The 17010-nt window shown below is 44.6% G+C and overlaps 1 protein-coding gene across 1 annotated transcript; it reads left to right on the top strand.

The window, feature by feature from the left end:
- The first annotated feature begins 282 nt into the window (after positions 1-282).
- Positions 283-16808, top strand: LOC146188027 (uncharacterized). Its single transcript, XM_084603609.1, has 3 exons — positions 283-651; positions 6547-7177; positions 15979-16808. The coding sequence occupies exons 1-3, from the start codon at positions 552-554 to the stop codon at positions 16286-16288; spliced, it is 1041 nt and encodes a 346-aa protein (XP_084459735.1). The 5' UTR covers positions 283-551; the 3' UTR covers positions 16289-16808.
- Positions 16809-17010: the final 202 nt, after the last annotated feature.

The following is a 17010-nucleotide window of genomic DNA, read 5'->3' on the forward strand; positions in this document are numbered from 1 at the left end:
TAATATTGAACGCAACGACAAGCGAACAATAATAGTTTGTAACTGAAATTTTCACGTTCTTATGTTAATAAAATTTAGCTTTTAAAAGAACGCGGCATAGTTACTGGGCTGTAATTATAGTGCATCTTATTTTTTAGCGGCCTTTCTTGCTCTTGTAAACCCAGCTTACAGAACGCGATGGGTTTTAGCCATAGAGTTAATACAAAGACTCTATGGTTTTAGCCGCTCCCGAGACCTGCAGGATGTTGTGAAATGTATGTCGCCCGGCGCGCTTGATACTACCCATGGAGGAAGGAAACAAAACATCTTTCATGCTACTGCCCTATTCAAATAAAATGCGAACCCATTCGTCTATTCATAAATAGCGTAGCCATCCAATGGCGTGCGCGCAGAATAGCGCGGGTAAAGTGTGGCTATAGTGCCTAGGCACTATAGTGTGGCTCGTGGTGTGGAAGTTTGAAAGGTGTAGCAGGTGTAGTGGCTTGGTTAGCTCGGTGACCGTCGAGACACTTTCCGCACGAGAGCGCACATTTGTGAAGTCTGTTCAGCCGATGATTCAGCTGCATTTTGTTTTCCTGAACATGGAAGAAGAAAAGATTGAGATCCTTGCATCGCCCGAGAAGCCTTCACCGAGGCCTGCCCGGCGTCGAGGTATGGCAGCAAATTTCTAACCAACTAGTTCTCTTCGCTCACATTTTTTGTCATTATTGCGTGGCTTGATTTTGCAACAACAGGCGACGGAGTTCAAAAATAGGACACAGCAGGGCGAACTGACAACCGACTTCGGCTGTGCACATGTCGCAGCATCATGGAATAGATAGAATTCGCAGAACCTTGTTGCGACTGTGTCAGGTTTACCTCGCCGTTAACCGGAGACGGGAAACAATAGCGCCAGACGAAATTGTGCGGCTCTTTGTTACTTAACGCAATTGGACAGCTGTCACATTTGTTCTGGAATGGATTCTTGCACTGTTCCATCGCTTGACACAACAGTTCTTAGAGCACAGCTTATGCGCCCGTATATATATCGCGCTCAAATTCTTCATTAGGGATTATCATATAGGAGGCACAGACAGATAGAGGTAGATAATTATTAGCATACTGTTTTTAACTGGGTGGCAAGAAGTGTCGCGTAGCTCGTGATACACTGTGTTCCATATATATATATTAGGTTAATCAATTATTTCCTCTGCACAGACCAGCACTGCTCCCTTGACCTTTTCCACCAATCCTCAAGTCGACTCTTGCTTACACCGCTTCATAATTTAACCTTCCATGCATGTCCTGAAACCCCAGTACCTCTCGAATCTCTGCGTCGACGTCGTGCACTGGAGTTTGAAGTGCCTTACACGTTCAATCGTTTCCCTGCTTTGCATGCAGCAGCAGCAATGCCATCTGTGCTCTCAAATATTCGCCGGTCATATTTCGTTTTCAAGCACCCAGCCCTAGCCTCAAAAAGTAAACCTTTACCTCTGGAATTGTTGAAAGAAGTCTCTTTTTGAATTTTGCTCATACCACCCTATAATGCTCCATCTCCATTGTCGGTTTGTCCAGCATTTTCTTTTGCCCATGGGAATTTTCTGAGGATTTTACTTTTTGTTTCAAGGTGGTTTTTCTATCGTTTTCGTTCCCATGACATTTGTATTTGCAAGCCATGTCATATCAATACTACACTGGTACAGGTACCTGAAAATCTTTGCCCCCCAGCTCCTCTCATTTATTTGCGCCAACCGTTTTTCATAGTTCACCTTACTTTTCACCTCCTGCGCTTCAAATGTCGACCATCCTATATCACTGCCTCATTAGTAGTCTGCAAATCTGCCGACTGTCCTCTGCTTTATTTCAAGCACCGAAGTTGTGGCAGATCCCAGCACAGCATAGTGTTTGCAAATGTCAAGCCTGGTACCATTGTGGCTTTACAGATTCCTCGAATAACCTCATATTTGTTATAGCCCCAGAGCCCACGATTTTTCATGACAGCAGCATTTCTTTTTGCTTTTTTTCTCTCTGTGGTCCCGCAAATAATCTATGCCATCATTTGTGCAAATACCAAGGTATACTTGTACGCTTTAACTCTAAACTCCTATTAATGTGATTCCAAGCCAGTTTCCAATCCCCCCCCCTTTTACCATGACATTTATAAAACCCAATTTGTTCAATTCTAGCTTTAATTCAATCCATCTCATGTAAACCATGAATAGAAGTGGTAATAAAGGATATCCCTGCCTAAGTCTCCTTTTAACCGCAACTCTTTTTGCACCATCCAAGGCCTGACACTTCACTTTATAAATCTCTTTCAATAAACTTACCGTTTTCTTGCCCATACCTTCTTTTTCAATAATTTACCACATCAGAGCATGGTTTACATTATCGTAATCCCCTGCGAACAACTGCGAACAAGTACATTTACAAATTGGATTGGGAAAGAGCGGAGAAGGTGCCTTTGCATACAGCGACAGGTTTGGCCGAAATGCCAATGAGACTAAATACAGTGCTTGGTAAAGAAACAAAAATGACCCTATATGCTGCTCTAAGTGATGCACTGAAGAATAAAGATATCCCAGCAAGCCGGCGAGAGAGCAGAATGAGCCTTCTATACAAAGGAAAAGGTGAAAAAGATCATCAAGCCTTGTAGGCCATTAACAGTGACATTGGTATTGTATAGAATAACAATGCAGGCAATCAAAGACCAATTACTGGGGTGAACTGAGGAGGGGGAGGGACTAGGAGAACTGCAGAATGGCTTCAGGCAAGGTTGTAAAGTAGACAATAATTTGTTTGCAGGTACACAATGCATTGAAATCGCAGCAATTGAAGAACGACCACTATGGATGGCATGGCGCCATGCCATCCATAGTGGTCGTTCTTCTCTTGCTTTGGCTTTTAGCATTTCCGGGGTCACTGGAAGTGCCGCTGCTTTCTGCAACTTGACGAACTCAGCCAGTGCTGACTCCACTTCAGGATGGCGGCCTTTCTTCGGTCCTGTGAAAGTGTTTCTCGTTGCGGCGCAAGCAAAAATTTCATCACGCTGCTTCCTCTAACGGCGAACATTCTTTTCATCCTCGCCGAAGTCCCGCCCGGCTTAAAGATTTGACGAGTCTTCTGCAGAGAGTATAACTTTTCGCTTGAAGGCGACGCTATAGTGACACCACCTGCTTGGTGGCATGGTGTCGGTGAAAAAAACCACACATATAAAAACTCCCGGAACGCACTCAGGGTACCACGCGAGCACACAAGAAGACAAGGCCAAAATGGCAGCCAGTGCTCGTGTGTGCTTTGGCCGGCGTCTGCTACGGCTTGTCTTTTGTTGGTGTTCTGTGGGGCTCCACCTACGTGCTACTTTTTTTCCCCTATTTTATGATTATAGGTTTGTAACCTACACCACCTACACCAGTGCAGCAAAAATTCATTGTAGGTATAGGAGATTTGCTACACTGGTGTAGCTGGTGTAGGTTAAAGAAATGGCCTTATGAGACCTCGAGACAAAATCCTCGAATCTAAGTAAACCCCAAAGTTTTATCTTTTTTTTTTAAACTATCGGCCTAGATTCGAGTAAATACGATACCTTCCGATAGACATTTCATCAAAGCTTTGTTTCTTGACTTGCTGTTGCTTCCTGTCCACAAGTACACCACTCCTAACAGTATTTCTTTGCCAGCCATGTTGCATTTAACCCATACACGTTCCTCACATTCTTGTTTACTCGCTGCCAAGTAATTCCATGTCTAATTAACACTCCTACGCCACCACCTTGGCATTCTCCACCCTGTCTCTTAAAACCTTCCCACTGTAACCTGGGATAAGCGGAGCTTCTTCGAGATTCGTTAGGTGCGTTTCTGTAAAGCCATATATCGCACTCTGCTTCTATCTGCTGCTTTTATTTCAATCCACTTTACTGCTGATCTTCCTGCATATTTATGTAAGCGATATTGTTGGCCTTAATCTTCTTCTTCCTCCATCTTTTCTAGGGACTCGTCTCAGTCTCATTGTGGTTGCATGGTTCTTCAGTGCAGCCCTTAGGTGCCAGAAGCTCCCTTTAAGCCCTCTTTCTGAGCGCTTTCGGACCCCTAAAAAAGCTACAGCTCTACCCGCCATCCTATTGTTCTGCCGATGCCAGAGTTGAAATGAATTCCGTCCCGTTAGAAACATTTTTTGCATCCTGCTACTCGCAGAAGCTTGGCTGAGCGTTAAAAAAAAGCTTATACAAAGCCGGTCTCGAACTAAACTTGGTAAATAAAATTGAAATCACTCATTCGTTTGGTGCTCCGATGTCCCACTTGACGAACAGTGAACAGAAAGGAAATACGGTCTCTGTCTCCAGGAGCTCCTCCAAACCACGTCCTTACCGCATGGCTGCTCACTCAGCTCTCTGCACGGAGCGGCAAACAGCGCCGTATCGTGTCGGCTGGGGGCGGTGCATACCTTGACTAATGCGATAGTATGAACTAGTAAAGCGCTATTCCTACCGATGCCAATTATTGCCCAATATGGGGGTAATTGTCGAGATTTTGAGAAAGAAAAAAAGAAAGAGTTGAGAAAGAAGAAAAGTGAAAAACATCCTCCATGTGTGTGTGAAATGCTATTGCATAATTAACGGTGGAGTCCCCCTGGTGTTGCATCGAACGCAAACAGTGTGTTCCCCTGAATGCGCACTGGGATGCATCAAGTTTTAAGAGGCAGCGTTCTAGCTTATCGCTGAATTCATCGCTTGGCAGGCCATAAGAGAAAATATTAAAAATATAAAGATGAGAATTGAGAAAACTACTTTAGTGTGTGCGTGAAACACTTTCGCGTCTAACACTTAGTGGCGAAGCTTAAGTATCCCCTATTTCATTCCAAGTGTACTGAAAAATATGGAGGTGTCAGTCTCAAAGAAAATATTCTCTGTGGTCATTGTTTGTCTTGCTATAGACAATTTTACGGAAGGGTGAAGGGAGCTGCCACGCTGGGGTGCTGGGCTGCTTCCGTAGCAAAGGAAAGAGTTGACGATACCCCCCTTAACAGCGCAGTCAAACCGGTTTCTCAGAGGGTCGTAAAATGGTCTATAGGATGTGATGCCTTGTTTGCGAGGATTTGAGGATTTAGTTGTGCTCAGGTAGCCTGCACACTTGCGGATGCATTGCATGGAGGAGTTATTACAGCATGCGCACTTAGGATTTCACATTAAAATCTTGGGAAATAATGGTGCCAGGAGCAGAACTCTTTTAGTTGTTTATCTCTGTGATCATGTCAGGAATGTGTGAAAAATGAGTGTAAAGTGCACTAAATAATATAATATGGCCACCAGGACTCCTCTAGTGATTGTTTTGCATGACTGTCGTCTGCTTTGCTAGGAGGTTGGGTGAAGAATGGCCTTCAATGAGTGACTGAAAAGCTATATGAGGTTCCTGCCTGTCGATGAAGAGTGTGTGTTTTCATCGAGGAAAAGGCTTTTTTCACAGAACATTCTGGTCTATCGCACAATGTCTGCAAAGCAGTCTCGCCAATTGCTGTTTTCTCTGCGAAGCCAAGTACTAGCAAACATCTGTTCAGTGCACCAAGTGCACCCGATCCAGAGTTGCCTGGGACAGTGCAGTTCTGGTATAGTTCTGGTATTGGCTAATTGAAGAGATCGCATATTAATGAGGCACTAGGTAACTAAAAATGTTTGGCCCTCATCCCCACAATCCAGGTTTCTCAAATAACTGGTGTCATATTAGTGGTGCATGATTTTGTAACCATTCAGGTCATTACAGTATTGAAACTCTGAAACCGATTGCACCCCATTTTAACTGATGTGCCGCCATGCTTTTGTTTGCTCTTTGTTACTGGCTCAAACCCAGGACATGCAGCTGGCTTTTAGCCCATGGAGAAGGGTGCAAAATTCAAAATTAAATTTTTTTTTTTTTTCCAAAAGTTTGCCTCAAGGCATAAGCTGAGAAAGGGGGAAGGGATGCAGGAGATAGAAAGTTAAAAGGAGTGAAGGGCACTTAGGTATTTGCAGAGGTTGACGGTGTAGTGATTGTCCATTGTCCACTTCTCGTAATCACAATCGCGGTTCCACCGCAGGCCCACCTTCATGAGTAGCCGTTGCTGGATATGTCCACAACAAGTGACGCATATCACAGTTCTCAGGTGCAGTGTCACAGTGAGGGCAACTGTCAGTCACTGGCAGATCTTTTATCACGCCAACGATGTCGTACAGATGGGGTCAGAGCCGCCCCTGCTCGAATCCGGCGCACTGATACTTCCTCCTGCCGAGTAAGATTACGGGGGAGAGGGTGCGAACACGGAGGATTGAGAGCGCGTGTTCGGTGGCGCAGAACTTGAGAATTGGAGACGGGGGAGCGGATCTGGGGGAAGAGGGGAAGGTGGTGGATCGCCTGGTGTGTTTATGTGCGTCATAGCATACACTTGAATATTATGTGGATCGCGAGCATGGCCGCGGATTGGAGTCTGTTTATATCAATCCTTATTTCTGTCCTGACTATGAGGTTTTACAGCTGGCAGTGACTGTGTGCCTGCTTTTCAATGTTTTTGCATTAAATATATGTTCTTTTTTTGCAGCAAGCAGATATTCTGCAGAAATGGTGAGGGAGTTGTGTAACAGTGACACAGAATGCTCAGATAATGACCCAGACTATGACGGTGAAAAGCTCATGAAAGCCCGTCATTCTTTGAAATCATCTTTGTGCCGAGTGGGACGCAAAAGCTCATTAATGTCATCATCATCGTCTGAAGAAGTTGATGAACCAGACGTATGTCTGCCGAAGAAGAAAAGGTGCAAAGCAGTGAAAAAGTCTCCTGGGAGTAAAGAGGCCAAGATACCAAAGCGTGCTGGCAAGCGTTCTTGGGCTCCCGCATCGACCTCCCCTGCAACCCCAGTGCCTGGAAGCAAAGCGACCAATTCTGCCAAATCACTGCCGAAGTGTACGCCAGCGAAAATAGAGAGAGCTAACCCTGTGCATAGCGTGCCAGAGACCATGACCCCTGGAAGCAACGCAGCTGAGCCATCCCCTGCATTGTCTTCAAGTCCCAATATGCCAGAAGACGGGTCAGCGAGAGGACTAAGGGGCAACCCCAGGAGCATTTCTCCATACCTTGCTCCTCACAATGTGCCATCACCAACTCCACCAATAGCGGCTATTAAGGATGGGTATTCAGTATGGGACAAAGACACCGCAGTCATCCAGCCAATGTAAGTGAATATCCTTTCCAGAGGGTGCACTGCAATTCCCTTTCTGCTGTAGGTGGTTGTAACCATTTGCACAACCCAAGCTTGTTAGCGTCTGCACAGTATGTAACTTAAGAAGGCTTTGTCTGTCTTGTCTTGTGGTTGCATGGAATACCATCTCTTTAGGGCCTCTCCAACACTTCCTTTTTGCTTTCCTCCTCTTGACTGTGAAAGAGAAACCCAAATTTAAGATGCTACTAAGGTGCAATCACAAACTTTTTCTGTGCATAACCTTCACAGATTGACTCACAGGGAATCTGACAGTGAAGATGATCTTTTGACTCATTTCGTCAAGCAATGTAATGTGGAGTTCAGACTGCTTATTTTTATTCACCATTTGTGGACAAACACAGGTTTGATAAAAAGAATTACAGTCACTGGCCAAGTCAACATGAAAAAATATTTCAGAACATGTACGGGTTCCTTGATCACACAGGTTTGTTTGCCATGCTTAGAATTAGCCTCACCACCACGGTAGGCAGCAGTTGCTTCAGCGCCCGCCTCTCAGGCTTCTAGTTTGCTACACTCAGCGACAACTTTCTGTGAATATGATGTGCCCAGTCATGCGGTTTCAGGCACTGCAGCACGCATCACTGGCCGTGACGTCGTCAAGCCTTGATAACAGCTGCTTGTATTAAGGTGAAAGCCTTTATTATCTCATCATTGTCGACAGCAGGTTGTCAGCAGAGGTGTCACGCATTCGAGAGCGAGAGTTAAAAATAAATTAATAAACCTTGTTTCCACCGGGAATTGAACCTACGCCCCTTGGATCCCCAGCCCAGCGCTTTACCAACTATGCCAGGCCCCGGATCATGAAACGCAGATTGTAATTCCCCTTGTCTACCATGAGGATGATGGCGGGATGACAGATACTGCGCCTTTCCTTTCCTGTAAACGAATTATAGAACACTGGTGAACTTTGCTGCGTTCAGGGAAGTGCTGATTGTGTTCGACAAGGGGCGCGTGATGTACCGTCACGACATGACATCAGCAGGTGATTCATGCATATACGAAGCTGATCCCGCCAGGCGTCGGTGTGGTGTTCGAGGAAGCAGCAAATGAAAGGCGCCTGCTGTACTAATGCCTCCTATACATTTGGGTCTGCTTCTGTTTGCTGTGTGGTGTGGCACCTTTCATTTGCCGCTTCCTCGAACACTGCACCACACAGAAAACAGAAGCAGACCCAGATGTCTAGGAGGCATTAGTACAGCAGGCATTAGCGGCGTTTGAAATTGATTTACAGAATAGGAAAGACTCAGTATATGTCACAATTCTCCGCGGACACATGTACCACGCTGTAAAGGAAGGAGGAAGGTGGGAGCGAAAGAAGAGAGGGAGAGTGGAGGGCTATGATCCACCATGCTATTGGCCTCGAGATCGAGCAGAGTCGCCACCTTGCGGCTCAGCGGCGAAACCTACTCAGTGTGGATGCGTTTTCGCGCAGTGATTTACGCGCGCGCATGCGGCGTGTACAGGAGTGTTTTTGTTTCTTTCGCAGTTCCTGTGAACTTTTGCTTACCTATATGCCTCTTGCAAAATAAATATGAGCAGTCTATAACCCCACGCTTCATTAAAAAAAAAAAATACTTGTCCGTATCGAGCATGTCATGCTTGGATAAGGACATCATCCATCGCGGTCTTGTAGTGGTCTTCGGCGCTTGAGATCCTTTGACATGCAATGTTTCAAAAGAAGTGGTACTGTCGTTACCGCCGTGTCAAAGAAGCACATCGTTGCCGTCAATAAAAGTTAATGCAAACGCTCAGAAATCTCATATTCCCGTTTCTGTTTGGAATACCGCAGCTACTAAAACATATGCCACCGTAGACTGCTTCATATAGCAGAATGCAGTTTGAACAGACCACTCTATGCCTACTATGCCGTCTGTATGCACAATAGAGTTGTGTGAGTACTTTTTTTTTTTTTTTGCTTTTAAACCTCTGTTGCGGTGTCTCAATAGTAAGGGCGCTCGACTGCTGATTTCGAGAACGGGGGATTCAATCACAACCGTTTCGAAAGACGTTCCCCTGCTGTGGGATTTGACTGCACAATAAACAATCCCACATGGTAAATGTGGTGTTAAAGGTCCACTGAAAGGGGTCACAAAGAAGAGTAAACAACGCCATAACACTGATAGTTATTGAACCACCCATCATTCTCCCGCAAAAATTTTCGATCTAGCTTCTGCAACACCAGAGATATCGGCGATTAAAAAATGACCCTTCCAATTTTCCCTCTCAACTCGTACGCCGAAGGGAGCCATAAAAAAACAAAGAATACAAGCAAGTTCAAAGCTCCGCCCAGACATACGTCACTTCGACGAACTTCCGGTTGCCGCGCGCTCGCTCGCTGGTGGCGTACTCGCGCCAACCCGTCCTCGCTTGCACACGCCTGAGGAGTTCGCCAGGTCGCGCAGCGACGGTTAGTGTAACCGCGAACCCGTGGTTATCCTATGACACGGCGGACCAAACCATGGTTGCACCACTAACCGCGGTTACCGCAAACCGAGCTTGACGACCTCGGTTTGCGTCGTTAACTGAGGTTATGACGGCGTCTGAATTGACGGAAGCTACTCGTCCGCGCCCGAAACGTACGAGCGGGTCTGCTTCACAAAGTTATTCATTTGCCCACTGTATCACGTTTAAAGATCGATGTATAGAATATGGTGCCGCCCGACGTCTTCGATTACGGCCGACAGCGCAGCGACTGCGTACTGAAGCCTTGTCGTGCCTACAGTATCGTTTGAACGGCTTGTTGCTGAGCAGAACGCCAAAAAATACGCGGCCTTAGCTATGAAAGTACACGAGTTTGCAACGCTTGCAGCACGGGATGCCGCGAGCAGGCTGAGGTACGTTACACAATTACCGCGGGGGTGGAACGTGCGAGCGCGGCGAACGCCGGCGCCGTGCGTGACCGTCCCTAGCACAGTAGGTCGTGGTCCCTAGTCGTCGCTAGGCCTATTGTTTCGCTTCGAAGCCGCGGCGGTCGACGCTTTGGAACATGATCAACACTGTCGTAAATCGTCTACTTATGAAACTGCCTTATAGCGATTCCTATCCTGCCATAGTAAAATAATTATAGGATTAACTCTGCCGACGCATTAATTGCAGAGCTAGTACGAGCAGATCGGATCAGCCGAAATGCACCAGCGGCAGCTGGCTTGAACAGAAACTATCACGGCTATCGTTCTTACCAGCAATTTGCTGCTGGTCAGCGATCCTCACGAGGGCTTCATACTTGATATTCGGCTCAATATTCCAGACGCCAACAAATTTTAGCACGCTTTATTTCGGACATCGGTGCTAACGATCCGCCGTGTCGATCGCGAACGGTATGCGGGAGGAGGGGCCACAGCGGCGACGTTTACGGCTGTCAAGGAGGTGCTGCCATCGTGCGGTGCTTGACCGTGCTGTTGACGCCTCGTCGGACGACACTCCGATACTCCTGAAACCACGTTATATAAATAAGATATTTGTAAATGAAGCTTCGTTCTGCCGATCCCTGCGTCGCTTCGGTTGCACTTAATGGGCAATGGCCACCTAACGGTTAAGGGCGGCGAGCTGTAACAGCCCGCACAGAGTTCGAGCAGCGCCAACAGGAGGCGTTGGCAGCGCACGAGCAGACGACTTTCGCAGCTACCGGAAGTTTGTCCGTGACGTCATGGCTGCAGTGGCCGCAGCGAATGGCAGCTTCTGGCTTGCTTGCCAGTCAACATGCCCGTGACGTCACGGTCCTGGGAAATAGTTCCATGCGACACCGCCAAACGACATCCTCTGTGCCCGCGAATTTCAAAAAACGCTGTTTTTAAAAATTAATAATAAATCACTAGCTTTGTTCTAAGGAGTTATACTTTGGTTTAATGCTCAAAAGAATTCGTTCTACACATTGAACGCGTTTATCAGTGTCTTCTTGGGGGCCGTTTCCGTGGACCTTTATTAATGGAAAAAAAAAAAAAACGACACCAAAACCAGCCTCTGCAATCATCCGTCACAGCCGATGCCGCTTAAATTTCATGCGTTAAACCCCGGCCAATATGCATTTTTTTTTTGTTGTTGTTGTTGTTGAAGGCTTCTGTGTATCTGTAAAAGTTTTAGTGAGCACATTTTGCTTTAGAGAAATGCTTGAATGTTTGGAAAACATTTTCCCTGCACCTAATTGTTACCCTAAATGTTACATAATAAACCTAGATCACTGTACTTTACTGGTAGCCTATTATAATCATTAAAATCCCTTTTCGTCCAAGTGCTGTCTTCCAACAAAACTCGTCATTTCTGACAAGGGGAGTAAAACAGTTTCATGCGGGCTTAAATATCAGTGTTTAGTTCGGGAATAAATACATTTTTATAGTCGCATGATAAGATGACCTCCATTTCTTTCGGAATAGTTTTATATCTGGCATCTGTTTTGGAAGCAACCCTAAGATTTTACTTCGCATAAGATTTAGTCACTGCTAAATAATTAGTGATAAAGAAATTTTCAGCCTGTAAAATTGCTTCCCAGAACATGACAGTGCCCATGCGCAGTTTATAACAATGTCTTCGCAGCGAGTAATTCGTAGCTTGCACTTTAACGTTACTGAAAATTAATCACTGATCATTGTAAATTCTCTCAAGTGTGTAAAAGTTCTCTCACACGGTGAAATTTATTCGCATTGCAAAACAAAATAATTACACTACTAATTTACCGTTATATATTAACATGACACACATCAGAAATCCCTTATACTTTCCTCGGTTTCAGGAAATCATTTACAGTTAGTGGCGCAATACACTATCACATTCTATGACAGTGGTCGCAAAAAGCATCTCGGCAAATTCAATCCATTCAGCGCTGTACACGTGAACAATCAGCTCTCCTGTGCGGCGAGGTTTCCTATATAGTGTCGGCGTGATCTCATTTTGGGGGAATACTTGTGCGCGGTTGTCTGGGCCAGAGTTGATGTTCACTCAGTCTAAAGCAACTCGCCATGCAGTGCGCTGCCAATGCTACATTTAACCTGCTTAATATTCGAGTCAAGTACGATATAATGAACCAGGCTTTCTCGATTTAATCTAAATTACTGCAGGTCAGAGCACGAACCTTGTATTTGCGTGGGCTTGACACTAAATTCGCCGGTCTCATTCACATGAGACACGCGCAAACTGTTTAAAAGTCGATAAGAAAAACAAATCTGTCATTAGGCAGGCCCAAGCATTAGGCCCGTGAGCGCGGTACAGCGCAAGAAACGTGCAAAGTAAATCTAGAAGACTGGTGGTTGCGTGCTTTGTTTTCCTAAAATCCGCTCTTCTGCTGCATTGGCGAAATCCTTGGATTTTTTTCTGCAATATTGCAGAAATACTGCAGAAGACACGTTTTTATCGCCAACAAACCCGCTGTAAACTCGGAAGCAGACCTAAGCAGCGTGCGTTTCTGCGAGTGCCGCCGGCTGCCGATCCACACTACCTGAGTGACGGTGGCGCCACCTCTAGGTCGATCTCGCGGCGAATAATGACTTTCACCTCATCGCCATCACACTTTAGTGGCCCAAAGTGCCTTCTAGAATTTTCCTCTCTTGCATCCATGTACTTCCTCCACTCTGAGAGCGACAAGTTCAGCAGAATCATAGCGGTTTGAGGATGCTTCACCGCACGGCTTAGACTTTGCAGTGAAGCATCCTCAAAACTCGATGGGGCCGTTTGTAATGAGGCACCACTGCTGCTGTGTTGCACTGCGAAAAGGGTTGCGGTGGAACTTGCGATTTTGGAGCAATTCTTTGGCAGCATGTGCAAAACAAGACTTGCGAATCCACGAAAAATTATCGTCACTTGGCTTACGTCTCAATGTATAGACAACAGTGTTGTGGATATTCGTCAAATACGATCGCTGTGGTGCGAACCATTTTCAGCACTGCCATAGGGCTAAAGACGGGAGGGCTCAGAAGAAAAATCGGAAGGATTGAAAAAAAAAAAAAAGCATTTTTCCTCATTTTTTTCTCGAGGCATGGAAAATAGGGAAAAACCACTAAATTATGATGCCTCCAAAAAACCTGAACATTTGTGCTACTCCTTAACATTGACAGATTTGTAAATATAAAGTACACTTAAGAATGTCGCAGAACACTATATTTGTTTGCTCTTGATTGCACAATTTAGGCTTAGGTGAGAAGCTTTGTGATAAATACTTAATCTATGGAAAGATTTCAGTGTGCCAAAATGCTGCTTTTCTCTCTCTTCCGCTGAACGTTTTCCTCCCGAGTGTCGAAGTGTGAACATATGAAATCTCTTGTTTCGCTTATTTATATATCGAATAAAGTACATAGATGCTAGTCAGGTAGTAGTCTCAACGGCAAGGTTTCGTTCGTGCGCCGTTGACGGTGCATCAGCGGTTGCCTGCCGATCAGGCCTCCAATGCAGTGGCTGGCCGATGTCATGCGTCACGCTGCTGTGCCGTGACATCACTAGTATTCACTGACATCATTTCCATATTGATACTTATTAATTATAGTGCCAGCATGGGTCTTGATTGGGAGAAAGAGCATTTAACGATGCCTTGGAACTCATCTAAAATATATGAGATTTTCTGTCCAGTACTTGGCTATGGGTGACCTTACTTACAGAAGAAATCCTTAACATGCTTATATAGTTTCAAAATTTCGCGTCCCAGCCACATTAAGAAATGACGTAAAATCTGAATGCATATATACAAACTAAATGGAAAAGAAAAGGAACTGAAACTCGCAATCTACAACATTCTAGGAAGAAACGACCATAAAGGAATCGCCATTAATCCTTGCCATGTCATTGGTTTAATAAAATATGTGATGAACATAACTGACAGTTTATGCATATTGACTAGAACAAACATGCGCAAAAGGCCGTGCATTTTTTCAATCGGCTTACTCGAGAAAAAGTGATGCACTTTGAACTACCAAGATTTTACAAAGTAAAAAAAAAAAAGGAACCATTGACATCAAATAACCAGAATATAGCTTACGAATGCTGAAATTATGTCCAATACTTATATCTGCATGGCTGATCTGGAAGAAATGTGTAAACTTTGAGCTCTGTATTAAAATATATTGTATTAGCTCTGTATTAAAATATAAAAATATTAAAGAAAGACAAGTAAGAGTAACTGTGAATAAAAACACAATAGGAACATGCAGAAATGTAGCCTGTACATTTGGCCATGTTTGGTGCGAGAAAAAATGAGATGAACCTCAAACAGCACAGAGAACGCACTGGGATATAAAAAGCACAATCGAACGTCAATGTAAAATTACTAAAACAAACCAGGCAGAAGAAAATGCAAAACTGTGAGCAGACATTATTCCCACATGACTGCCTGGAAAAAAAAAAAAAGGTACATGGTAATTTTCGGACTTTAGTCCACTTACTGTAAATGTTTAAAATTAAATTTTGCCTCATAAGAATCGATGTGTGCATACAATACGTTTTGTTTGAGAGATCGTTCGTCAAAGCCAGGGAATCCTGCTGATGGCTATGAAAAAAGAAAGGGAGCGGAAGCGTGCCTCGAGTGGGCGCGCACGACATGTTACCATGCCAAATAACAGCAAAATCACCTCTGATATATAATGAACTTTGATATGCAGGTAAATTCTGTCTCGATAGCAAAGAGTGCCTGCTTTTCATTGCTTGTGTTTGTGTTGTGAGCACATGCGCTCAGTGAATACCAATAAATAATAAACTCGGGGATGCATAAACATAGATGCAACGCCAGAGCTGGCACAGTCGAAATGGTTGCAATGGCTCCGAAAAGACGATCCTTCTTGGCAGCATTCAGCTCTGTGAAAAGTAATTTTGATGGTTTCTAGGACTCAAATCAATGCGGTATAATAAAATGCGCTGTTTTGTGTCTTAACAATAAAATGCTTGCTTACCCATTGCATACTGGTTTCTAACAACCTAAAAACTTGCTTTCAACCGAATTTTTTTCCTGTGGGAAATACAGCAGATGCGAAAGTTAGAAAATTACGGTAGCTTCAACTACACGTACCATTTTGCTAGAAAAAGAAATCACACCTGAAACATATGAACCTTCTAGAACCACGAAAGGTTTCACTTACGTGCTTTTACAACTATGTAAATGTGGCGCAACATATGCACGAGCAGCAAGCAAACAGCTAGGAAAAAAAGGTTCTTTGCTTCTTCAGTGCAGCTATACATTTGGATTAATATAACATAATTGATATTTTTCAATGTTTTCAGAAAAAAAAAAAAACTTTTTTTCCCCTTGTTTTTTTCTGTTTGCTGCATTTGCAGTGTGGTCGCCGCTTTATTTTGCTTGATTTTGTTGTTGTTGTTTGCTTCTGAAAAGCTGCGTTTTCCTTTTCATGCAGTGTATATGCAGTACATTTACATTTTCAAAATGTTCCATTTTTTATTATGGTGTAGTGCCATTGAACATCCCGCATTTAGGCAAGGCGTTGACGCGTAAAGAAAGCCAACGACTTGGAGTAGTGCCATATTCTGAAGATGGGTCTGAAAGGAAAAGTTGCATAGCAATTTGTGCTGTTTTTTCTCTCTCTCTCTTTTTGAGACATCTACTGTGTTGTCATTATTCACTTTATACCACTGCTTCCTCCTTCCCCCAGTTCTCAAATGTCCACCTCTCGAAATTTTCTGGGGAAAACCTTCTTACCAGCATGTCTGGTGTGAGCATACAGGCTTTGTCTATCCATCCCACGAATGTTACAGCTGTTTCGTCACTGTGGGAGTGGGGATTGTGTGTCATGAGCTTTGAAACGTGCTTGCTATTTCTTTTGCAGCCAAACGTCCGGCAGAGAGAACTACTACTGCTGTGTTGAGGGCTGTTCATCCGGTGACACAAGCGACAAGCAGGGCCTGTGGCTCTTTGCCATGCCCGAGAACGAGCAGCACATGTCTGCGTGGGATGAGCGGCTGCCAATCAACTATGAGCGCAACCGGCCCCGAAGTCCACGCATCTGCTATCGCCATTTTGAGAAAGCCCAGTTTGTGCGGCGACAGCAACGGCTGATTGGTCTTAAACGGGACGCTCTGCCCATAAAGACCGAACGTCCAGAATCGCTGTGCTTCAAGAAGGAGCCACCTTCGTGAGTTGCTGCCATCATGGAGCTCCTGAAGAGGTCACTAAACGAACGATTGCCGGATGTGAAACCATGTTTGCAAACTGTTGCGGTGAGGCACGGGTGCCTTTCCTTCTTTTTGAACAGTGAGTGTGTGTTTTGCAGTGGCATTGGGGGAGGGTCACTGTGTGAGCAGCTAGCCTGGAAGGCAAGTTTCTATGCAGTCTTACCTATTCTTTCTTTTTGTGTGTGTGTGTGCAGCAAACCACTGCTACTGCCGTTTTGGTTGAACGCATGGTTCAGAATTTTCCTCTAGCACGGCTTAGGGCTAAAGGCTACTGTGACCTTTGCATTTATGATGCAAGCTGGAGGCTTCACAGCAGCCTCCAGCCTTGTTGGAAGGAGAGGCTGCAACTCGCAGTTGCCACATATCTAGTCAAAAGTAAGGAAGAAATGTTCGTGCTGCAATATTTGCTATTCCATAAAAAGTTTTTGTATGCAAGTTTGTATGCGAGCATTTTTTTTTGAGGCATTAAAACCTGCTTCAAGATCTTGGGGAAGTGTGCTCTATGTCATAGCAATATTGTATGTTTTACTAATCTTGATGAGATTGCTTTATGTTTCATCAGAGGTTTGTCAGCTAGCTGTGAAGAAACAAAGCGTATATTATAGAAAACTACTTTCACAGCTCGACAGGTGCAGGCATTTGGAATACAACACATCATTCATTAAGAAAAAGAGCTGACACCTCTT

This window comes from Amblyomma maculatum, chromosome 5 (assembly GCF_055883805.1).
Source record: "Amblyomma maculatum isolate TAMU_Amacu chromosome 5, ASM5588380v1, whole genome shotgun sequence".
NCBI lineage: Eukaryota > Metazoa > Arthropoda > Arachnida > Ixodida > Ixodidae > Amblyomma > Amblyomma maculatum.

Bases quoted from the DNA above. Each gene is read 5' to 3' on its own strand.
- LOC146188027 (XM_084603609.1), top strand. From the start codon at position 552: ATGATTCAGCTGCATTTTGTTTTCCTGAACATGGAAGAAGAAAAGATT. The intron at 652-6,546 runs GTATGGCAGCAA...CTTTTTTTGCAG, and splicing joins GAGGCCTGCCCGGCGTCGAG to CAAGCAGATATTCTGCAGAA. The intron at 7,178-15,978 runs GTAAGTGAATAT...TTTCTTTTGCAG, and splicing joins ACCGCAGTCATCCAGCCAAT to CCAAACGTCCGGCAGAGAGA.